The following is a 10,321-nucleotide window of genomic DNA, read 5'->3' as shown; positions in this document are numbered from 1 at the left end:
CAATGTCCAGCCTCACAGGACTGTTCTCCTGCCTGTCCAGATGTCTCCAGGAGACCCCCTGGATCAATATTCATTATAGAATGCTGCTATCACTTCTTGTATACACTGAAAAATGATAGAAAACAACTGGGAAAGAAAAACCCCTCCTTTATGAAATCGTGTTTGAAATCTTCACCATGAAGTATCTGACGGAAAGCTCTCCCAGGAGTTGTGCGAGTGCTGAGGACTCTCTCAGCCGTTCCTCCCAGCAGAGCTGTTCCAGCCTCGATCCTCCCTGTGGCTCCTCTGGCCGCTCCCGCTGTCCCGCCAGCCCAGCCGGTTCCCGAGGGAACGCTCCAGTTTCTTCCCGGTGTCCCAGCGGCAGCGCCCCGGCCCCACAGGGACCCAGCGCGGGGCTGGGGCGGGCACAGGAACCGGCAGCAGCAGGTGAGGACGTGCATGGTGGCCCCTCTGCTCTCCTTCCCTGGGGCTGCCCTGCAGTTATTGACAGAAAGAACAGCTTGGTGGTCTAAATAAAAGAGGTTGCTGTGAGCCAAGAGGAGAAAACAAAAAGGGGAGCGCAGAGAAAGGGGAGGGGAAAAGACACAGACAGGGAGAGGGAAGTGGGGGAGTAGGAGAAGAATCAGAAGTGTTTTCCCTTAGAAGCAGAAAGGAAAAAAGGAAGGAAACGTTAAGGACAGAACCCCCAGCGCTGTCCCCAGCCCCGGCTGCACAGCGGCGCCCAGAGAGCCGGTGCAGCCGCTGCCTGGGGAGGAGGCGACTCTGCAGCCTCCAGCTGTGGTGTCACCAGCTCCCATCGCCCCCGGGGACACGCTGCCCTGACAAGGCTGGCGAGGCCGCCCCGCTCCAGGGACTGGCGCAGCCACCGCGCCGTCCTGAGCAGGGAGGCAGCAGCCAGTTCTCCAGCCTCTGCAGGGATGGGAACAAGAGCGGGGGCCTGGCCCCGCACCCCGACCCAGAGGGAGGGCAGAGCCCTGGGGCTGACGGGCTCTCCCCGCGCGCCTCCTGCTTAGCAAGGTACCAGCACCATTCCTGCACTCCCCAACACAAGCCCTGGCTCCGGAGGCACGAGGCACCTGCTGAAGTCTCTGGGCAGAAGCTCAGACTCACCTATGTGTCGGAAAGCGCCAGCTTCTTGGCCGGCGGTGGTGACACGGTGCTGCTGGGCTGCGGAGCAGCTCTGGCCGACAAGAAGGCTTTCAGCTTTGCCAGCACCAGGCTGGCAGAAGCCCTGCCGCGAGGGTCCCTTCCCGGTGTCCCGGTGTTCTCCCCGCTGCCCCACGGCTCCTGGCCGGGGATGGGCTCCGGCAGCCTGGGGGAGGCGGGCAGGGGCCCGGGCTCCCAGCAGCGCTTCTGGGGAACCTGCGCTTTGGCCCCACTGGTGTGACTGAGGCCGGAAAATCCTGGAGCCGCTCTGGGCGCGGGTGGCGGCTGCGAGGAGCGCGGCTTCTTGGGCCTCGGGGCTGCGTCACTGGGAAACGCTGCAGCCACGTGTGTGGCTTTCCGGGCCACCTTGGGTGACGGTGACCCAGAAGGCAGCTTGACACAGCCAGGCAGGCTGGAGGCAGCTTTGGAAACGGGACCCTCTGAGCTCTTCCCGGGGCTGGGGATCCTGGGGAAGGCAGAGCAGGGCACGTGTTAACTGCCAGTGTCTGAGTGACAACAAGGGGCTGGAGCTCTCCCTGCCACCCTCCCCCGAGACAGCACACGCACGTGGGCACTGGGGCTGCCTGGGCCAAGCTCCTTCCCACACCCAGGCACGTGTCCCCAGCCCCGTCCCACGTGCTGAGCAGGGGCAGAGGGGCCGGGGACACAGGGCGCGCTCACCTGAGGTAGAACAGCACATACGCCTGCTGGTTAAGGACCACCTTGATGTTACTGGGGCGGACCACGCTGTCATTCATTTGGTACCACTGCCCGTCGCTGGCCTGCGGAGGGAGAGAGAACGGGGTCGGGCTGTGTCCAGGGACGCTCCTGGCCTGACGAGCAGCAGGAACAGCGCCCGTCAGCAGAGCTCCGCTCCCCAAAATCCCCAGGTGGCCCTGGAGAGGTGAGGGTTCTCTGCGAGAGCAGAACTCCACGCTTCCTGTGACGGAGCACAGCCCGTACCCCGCGGTGCTCCGCACCACGCACGTCTGCTGAGCACCCTCCTGTCTGCACATTACACGGACCCCCGAGCGCCCGCCGGCCCCCAGCACAGAGCGGTGCCCAGAGAGCGCCCTGGGCTCACCTTCACGTAGCAGTAGTAGTGTCCTGCGTGGCTGCTGTACCCCGAGTGCACCAGCACCGCGTAGAGCCCGTACATGACCGGATCCCCGCTGGTCTGGGACATGTACGGGCGGATGTTCAGGAGCTCAGGGTAGCCCACGTCCTGCGGAGAGAGGATGTCTCAGGAGCCTGCACAGCAGGTGGCAAGAGCAGCTCAGCTGTCCTGCGAGTCCCGTCTCGCGAGGGAGGGGGAACCCGCTCTCCACAGGCAGAGCCCACGGTGAGGAAGACGCCGGGATGAGCCAAACTCCCACGGCAGCGCAGCTGGAGAAGGGCTGCAGGACTGCGGCAGAGCTCGCACCGCGCACAGAACCACCTCCCACCTGCTCGGGGCAGCAGGGCCTCGGGACAGGACACAGCCCCGCTCTGGATGGCCGAGCACCCACCTTTGTGATCTTGCCTCCAGTGAAGTCGGCAAAACGCTTCAGAGCAAGTGTGAGAACCCTCGGCGCTCGGTGGATGGTGAAGCGTTTGGTTGCCGACACTTTGTTCTTGCATCTGCACAGGGAGAGCTTGAGCTGTTCACACTGTTCCACCACCCAGGTGCTTGCCAGCCCTGGCCAAGCCGCAAACCCCACGGAAATGACCCTGCTGAGAGCGGGTACCGCTCCAGGGCGCCTGCTCACGGCCAGGTCTGCTGGCTCAGGTCCCCGTCTCAAGACGGGGGAGATGAGGAGTGACAGGCTTCATCGCCGGCTTCACAGCCACGTACCTCACGGTTTAGCGGTGGAGCAGGTGGAGAAGCCCTCCTGTACTGCAGCTGCCCTCCTGCTTCCCACCAGCACACCCGCGGCCCTTCCCGCCCCAGCCCGCACACTCACTTGTCACACCGGTAGGCATTCTCTCCGCCCAGCAGGTCTGGCTTCACAAACAGCTCCAGTGCCTGCTCTACGTTTGCGGCTTGCTGCCAGGACAGAGGAGAGGTCAGGGCCAGGCACAGGAGCCAGCGCAACAACAGAAGCTGATCCCCTCTTGCCTGCACCGTGCCTGATGCTGGCAGGTTAAACAGCCTCGAGCAGCAGCGGTGCAGCTGCAGGAACATCCCTGCAGAGCAGAGCTCCCCCCACCTGACCCTGCCCCGGTACCGTGATCTCCACCGGCAGGTCCAGACAGGGGTCAAAGGTGTCCGAGACTGCTTTGCACATCAAGCACCTCACTGCAAGAAAAGAGCAGTGAGCACCCCCTGGCACAGCACGGCACCACCGCCCCAGCACAGTGCAGGCAGCTGCCGTGTTCCCCCTCTGCGCGTTTGGGCTCTGGGATGGCAGCACCAGCATTCGCAGCCTGTACGTGCTAGGACAACAAGTGTTGCTGGACAGCTGGCAACGTGGGTTCCTTTGCTGGTGGCAATGAGCTGGGGACCCACAGCTTCAGCTTCGTGACCCACAGATACCAAAAGACTGACCAGCTGCAGCTCTGCATAATTGGCACATGCTTAGTGACTTTCCCAAGTCACTGCAAGGCTCTCGGGAAACAGCAGCCCTGAGAGTCACAGGCCCAGGCCCTGGCAGCCAGCACTCACCACGGGACCGCAGGGAACCGCCAAAGATCTGGTGGATCAGGGTGGTGGCTTGGGTCTGGCGATCCAACCTAGAGACGGCAGCTCGGATCACACAGCGCCCGCCCCAAGAGCCACCCCCACGGGCCAGCGCTGTGTGCTCAGGATCCAAACCCAGCCCAGTCACAGGATGTGGGGACAGAACCGCAGCTGTGCTGGGGTGGAGGCGTCAGGAGAAGGCAGAGAGCAGCCCAGCAGACGAGGGGACCAGCAGACAAGGGCAGTGACGGCCACCAGAGGCCCCACGTACTCGGTGCAGTCGGGCAGGCAGGCCTTCTGCATGGCATCGACGGTGAAACGGAGGAACTCGTGCGCGTCCTCTTGCCTGCCCCAGCGGATGTGCGGGGCGATCTCTGCAGGAGAGGGAGGGATCAGGCGCAGCTCGCGCTGCAGCAGGGGCAGGTCCTCCCGCCCCCCCTCGGGCAGGGACTGCGGGGTGTGAGCTCCCTCGGCCCAAACCAAACGTCAGGCTCATGTCGGCCGTGGGGGAAGCCCCACAAGGCCCATGAAGGCCCTGGCAGGCTCAGTGAGTCGTCTCAGAAGAACCTCTGCCAAGACCTGCCCTGATCTCAAAGGTTCTGCTCCTGCAATGGTCTCTGCCCTCCTGCACGGCTACCGGAGGGGACGCGCGGGCAGCCATCCTTACTCTTGAGGTCTCGGACAAAGGACACTGGCTTTATCACGCTGCCGCTGTTCGCGAACGCCTGCGTGACGTGGTTCTGCATGACGCACATCATGCAGAAGCCGCTTTGGTGACCTGGAGTGGGAGAGGAGAAGACAGGACGTTGAGGACAAACCCATCTTAGTCCTGGCTGTGTGCAGCACAGACAGAGCCGCTCAGCCGCAGGATGCAGAGCTCGGGAACACTGCTACGGCCAGGAGAAGTGGATGCTCCCGTATGCAGGAATGTCCTCTCCACGCAGAAACGGGCGGGCGGGAGCAGAGAAGGCACATCCCGGCAGGCGCACAGCCCCGGCACAGCCGTGCGCAGGGTGCTGAGCGCAGCCCCGGGACAGGCGGCGCTCCCCTCCCCACTCACAGGCGCGGCTGTGCTCCTTGGACAGCAGGTAGTTGGCGAGCGGTGGCGTGTACGTGAGGCACTGCAGGGTGGCGTTGAGGAAGCAGGTGTTTCGCAGGTTGAGCAGCCCGGCGCCGATGCGCTGGACACGCTGCCACTGCATGGCGAGGCGCCCCGCAGGGAACAGCCCCTTCTGGGGCGCAGGGACGCCGTCCCCGTGGCGCCCCGGGGTCCGGTCGCTGCCTGCGGGGAGAGAGGCGGGTGAGCCGCGGGCTGCGCAGCGCAGGGAGAGCCCCCCGGCCCTCTGCACCCACCCTGCTTGCCCGGCTGTCCCTGCTCAGCGCCGCGGGGGTGCTCGGCGGGCTCGGTGCGGGGGCTGAGCAGCAGGTACTTGGCCCGCAGCAGCTCCGGCTGGCCGGAGAAGCCGTGGCTGGCGGGCTGGAACTCGATCTTGTGCAGCAGCACCTTCTTGGCCGAGGTGCTCAGCAGCCGGCCCAGCGCCCCGGCCTCGCCCGCGTCCCGCCGCGCGTTCAGCAGCTCCCTCGGCTTCGCCGTGCCCGCCATGGCGTGTCACCGCACGTGCCACCGCCTCAAGGTCGCGCCGCTCTCTCGTCTCTCCCTCTCCACCACCACACGCGCTTCCCGCGCCTCCTCCTCAAGTCCCGCCCTTCGCTGCGGTTCTCGCGCTCGGCTCGGCCCACTGACTCCTCCCCTCGGCTTCGCCGTCCGCTCCGCTCCGCGTCCAGAACAGGACTGAGCTGCGCCCGCGCGTCCCGGCAACGCCAGCGGCGGAGCCTGCGGGGGTTGGTTGTGATGCCATCGCGCTCTGGACACGCCCCAGAATCCCTAAATGGTCACACACTGTAGTTTCAGTGCAGGGGAACCTGGGCACAGTGGTGGATTTGGCCAGCAAAAGCCTCTGCAAGTCTTACAAGGCCAAGACGCAAGGTGTGCGCTGGGGGCAGAGCAAACCTGGTGTCCCGGGACAGGCTGGGATGGGACCGGCTGAGCAGTCCTGAGGAGAAGGGCGTGGGACTTATGGTGGGTTTATGTATATTTACTAGTAGTATATTAGTATTTCGTTATTTTATTAAACTGTGTTTCTCTCAGTCCAAATTTCTCCCTTCACTTTCGATTCTCTCCCCTGTTGGGAGGGGAAGGGGTAGGGGGTGAGTGATCAGCTGCCGTGGTTGTGTTGCCAGCTCGGGTTACACCACGACACGGTTGAAGGTCCAGAGGAACATCTGTCATGGTGGGTCAGGGGCACATGAGCTTTGTGGAGCAGCTCAGTCAGTTGGGCCTCTTCAGTGCTGAAGGGGGCACAGGGCACTGGAAAAGCAGTGACTCCTGCCTGGGGAGATGATGGGGGAGGCAAACCCTCCTGCAGTGGCGGCTGGTGGGACAGAGGCAGCAGCCACCAACACCCTCCAGGGAGCTTTGAACGGAGCATCAGGAAAAACTGAGCAGGCGGTGGTGCTGCCCTGCAGCAGGACACCCGGGGACTCTCGGAAACAGGTGTAGCTGAGGGTCTCTGCAGCAGAAGCCCATGGGACTAGTCAGGGTGACATCATCCTGTGCTTAGGAGGTCTCCAGTCCCACCTTGATCCACCTTGATGTTTCCTGGCCAGTGTCATTACCCCTGTGGTACTTTAGGCTGTGAAGAGAATCAAAACGAGGTGACTTTCATTTTCCGTGCTGGAATGCAGGGTGGGAGATCAGAGCTGCCGGGATCCTGCTGCACAGTCCGGCCTCAGAAGATTCTGTCCGGGCACTCCAGGGCTCAGGAGCAGCGGGTGCCAGTCACAGCACCACATTCTCATTTTGCCTTCCTTTGTGCCTTTTCAGAAACCTTGGGGTCCTTTGGCTAAAAGAGAAACCACCACCGTATTCTACCCCTCAGCCTCCTACCAAAACCAGGGAGAAAATATATTGATCAGGCATCACCAAAAGGCAATTCTGTCTAAGAGTTGTAATCTTTAAATATCATTTAAATATAATTTAAACAAAGGAATAGCCCTGAGAGCAAAACTGCCCCTTTAAGAACCTCATGCCAGAGGCTAACTACTGAAGAATTACACCTGCTTTGACAAGGAAGGACATGAAAAAGCTTCAGTTTTTCTCCTAAGAACAAGGAGTTCCCTTGCAGCACGGTCCTTTTTCTGCTATTAGTGACAGTGGCACGAATTCCAAACCACGCTTGAGAGCCGCTTTATTTTTCCTTGTGTCCAAAGCCCATCCCGCTCATCCCTGGGAAGGACTCCTGCCAATCTCTGCAAAGCACATCTCTCCAGCCTTGTGTCATCCACAGGTTTCTGTTCAGCCCAGGACACTTCTCCCCGTCCCTTCAGCACACGGCCAGCTCTCAGGTTTGCAGCTGCATGGAGTCAGGCCGCTCCCCTCAAAGTCTTCCCTGCTAAAGTCTTCTCTACGTGCTGATTCCAACTATATGGCCTCATATGATGTACGGCTCCACGCTCCTTCTGCAGAGCTCCATGGACGGGGCAGTCTTCCTCTGTCTTTCATGGTTATTCACCTTCGCTTGTTTTGTTTTCTTGTTGTTTGGTTTATTTGTTCTGTGGGGACCTCTGGAGCTCCTCCGGCCAGGGTCACCACTACCCCCCCAGCTCTCCCCAGGGCCAGGAGGGAGGCAGGGGTGCCGGGATCAGCCCAAGGGTGCTGGCCACCAATGTCCAATGTGCTCCTGAAGTCTCTCTCTGCTCTGCTGTCACGGAGGCACCCCGAGGTTAGTTTAAGGGACAACAGGGTCCAAAACAACTTTTATTAAACCGGGGAGAAACAGGGTTTTAGCACTCCAAAAGTGACTTAAATAAAGGTTCGGGTATCAGTTGAGGAAAATTATTAAGGGGCAGCAACTAATACAACAGGCGTTCCACAGAGTGCATGCACGTGGCTTCACCAAAACAATGCCGGAGCCGGCCCTGAGTCCCGGAGAAGCACACACTTGCCTGAACACGGTGTGGGATTATTTTTAAAGAGATACACGTACTCGTAGTGAGTACGGGAAGTGTACACTCGCTATTCTGTGAGGGTAAATTTATAATACACTCGCAATCCTGCGAGGGTTAATTTACTTACACGTGGAAATGTGCACGGAATATTACACGTGCTTATGTGGAAGCACGGGAGGAAAATACACTCGCGATTGTGCGAGGAAATAATTTATACACGTGCTCGTATTGAGCACGGAAAGCTACGCGTGCAAATGTGCACGGAAAGTACACGTGCTTGTATTAAGCACGGAAAGTATGCGTGCAAATGTGCACGGAAAGTTACACGTGCATATGTGCACGGAAGGAAAATACACCCGCGATTCTGCGAGGATTAATTTTACGCGTGCTAATATTGAGCACGGAAAGTTACACGTGCATATGTGCACGGAAAGTATAAATATACTCGCAATTCTGCGAGAAGTTTTACTCACACCCGTGGCGGTGAGGCAAGCGGAGTCTCCATCCCGGGGCGGCTCTCGGCGGCAGCATCTTGATCGTGCTCCGAGAGACCCGTGACGATGGGCGGAGTCTCGACGAGAATCCCGTTTTTATATTGGCTGATCAGATCTGACTGTGGGCATTCTAGAAGCTTCTCTGCACCCCCACCCTGGCTGTGGGTGCCCCTGAAGCCTCCAAACATCCCCCACACTGGCCGCAGGCGCCCAGCGCCTCCCTGGCGCCTCGGCACTCCCTTCTCCTAATGGCCCTTGCCAGGGGCTCTGGGGCCAAACAAAAGAAGCTGTTGGCCTCAAGTAGCAGAGAGAGAGGGAGATGTGCCTACTCCTTCCATACTGAAGGAGGGAGGGGAGAGAGGGGGGTTTGCATTCTGCCACATCTGCCCACACTGACCCTCACCTGCGCAGGGAGCAGAGCCCTGCCGGCCTGGGGCAGGAGTTGGGGTGTTTCCTCCTTCCTGCCAGCCCCCACAGACACCCCACTGTCCTCACTGACCCTCGTAGACGACCTGGAGCTTCTCCTGGCACACGTCTGCCTGCTGGCGCCCGATGAGCCCCAGGCACACACAGCCCGTCACGCAGCCCTCTAGCCTGCCTGCCCAGAGACCCAGCTTCCTGCCACCAGCCCCACGGGCCTGGCCACACACCTTCCTGCCCCTGGGCAAGGCTGAGCCAGGGCGGTGCCCCGAATGGGGAGACCAAGAAGGCTGCGAGAGACCCAGCAAAGCTCCCACGGGGAGCCCATGTGCGAGCCCGGGTGCAAAAGGGCAGCAGGGATCCCCGTGGGCCCCACATGGGGCAGGCAGGGCTCTGCAGCTGCCCGGCAGATTTGGCAGCTGCCGTGGGGCAGGGGGGGTCCCTCGGCAGGGCTGTGGCTCACCCAGGAACACGACGGCCGCCTCACACAAGGGCTCCTGCGGGCTCTGCAGGTTCGGCAGGCTCTGGCGCAGGTAGTCCTGCACTCTGCTGCTGTGCTCCCTGAGCTGGTGAGAGCACCAGGGGACAGGGCTGGCGCAAAGCCTCCCCCGACGCCCAGGACTGGCCTCGCCTGCCTTCCCCTGCCCAGACACCCATGGTGCCCAGCACGCAGCTGGTGCCGCAGTCTGGAGGAGCCGGGGGCTGGGTGTCAGAGTCCATGAGCAGCCGTCCTGAGTGCCACCGCGCCAGCTTTATTTACCCGGAGCCATCCTGCTCCTTCGTTGGCAGCTTGCTGGATCTGCACTCTTTGCAGAAAGACACGTAAACAGCTCCTTCTTCTGCTTCTTCACCCCCATCCTGAATTGTGCTCTGCCAGGAAATGGGAGAGACAAAAAAGTAAGGGAGAAAGAAACAGGGTCCCTGCACAAGCACCAGCTGCAGACACCAGCAACCTAAGTTGCCTCTTTTTAGCTGCCTTGACTTACCTGGGGTTTTTTTGGACTTCAAATGAAAGCAGAGAGGAGCTGAGTGCACAAGTTACTGTACGCGCCAATGAAAGAGGTAAGAACTGAACCAGAGAGTCCAGATCTCCTGAACCCACCACTGACAGCCGCTGCATGAACCTTTTAATACACAAGGGTTAGCACCAGTTCTCTCAGGAGCTCTGCTGGTGCAGAGACTGTTGGAACTTGCAGCTGTGAACAGGAGGGAGCACATGAAAGCAAGAACATCACTTTGAGCTACAAAACCAAGAATGAGCTGTGTTGTCACAGGTGATCTGATCTGATCTGATCTGCTGGGCTGTGCATTTAGGTTTTCTGTGTAATACTCAAGTGATCTAGAATATGCTGAGGCAGATACAGGCTTTAATAATCTGACTAAAATGTGTTGTCTTCTTCTTTCTTCTCTTCATTGGGTTAAAAGGGAAATAATTGAAATGTTGCAAGAATTCAGCTTATCCATGGATCTCTTGTTTTTCTTTCATGCTACCTTCATTCTACCTGATTTCACCAAATCCTACAAGGATTTTATGGCCATCTTACAGCCCGGCAACAGTGCCAAGTGGGCACCATTAAACCAGACTCCTCCTTCA

General features: G+C 60.1%; 1 protein-coding gene across 1 annotated transcript; it reads right to left on the bottom strand.

The window, feature by feature from the left end:
• Positions 1-1,110: 1,110 nt before the first annotated feature.
• LOC309441317 (ubiquitin carboxyl-terminal hydrolase 36-like) lies at positions 1,111-5,408 on the bottom strand (the record flags this gene model as incomplete). The annotated part of the gene is made up of 11 exons (XM_082055951.1): positions 1,111-1,612; positions 1,828-1,928; positions 2,231-2,371; positions 2,655-2,766; positions 3,090-3,172; positions 3,354-3,424; positions 3,791-3,858; positions 4,077-4,179; positions 4,473-4,583; positions 4,866-5,087; positions 5,159-5,408. 11 exons carry the CDS (start codon positions 5,406-5,408, stop codon positions 1,111-1,113), a joined length of 1,764 nt encoding a protein of 587 aa, XP_081912077.1.
• Positions 5,409-10,321: the final 4,913 nt, after the last annotated feature.

This window comes from Streptopelia decaocto, assembly GCF_964273445.1.
Source record: "Streptopelia decaocto genome assembly, chromosome: 6".
Lineage (NCBI taxonomy): Eukaryota > Metazoa > Chordata > Aves > Columbiformes > Columbidae > Streptopelia > Streptopelia decaocto.
The sequence above is the reverse complement of the archived record's forward strand: the minus strand, read 5'-3'. Positions and strand labels throughout refer to the sequence as shown.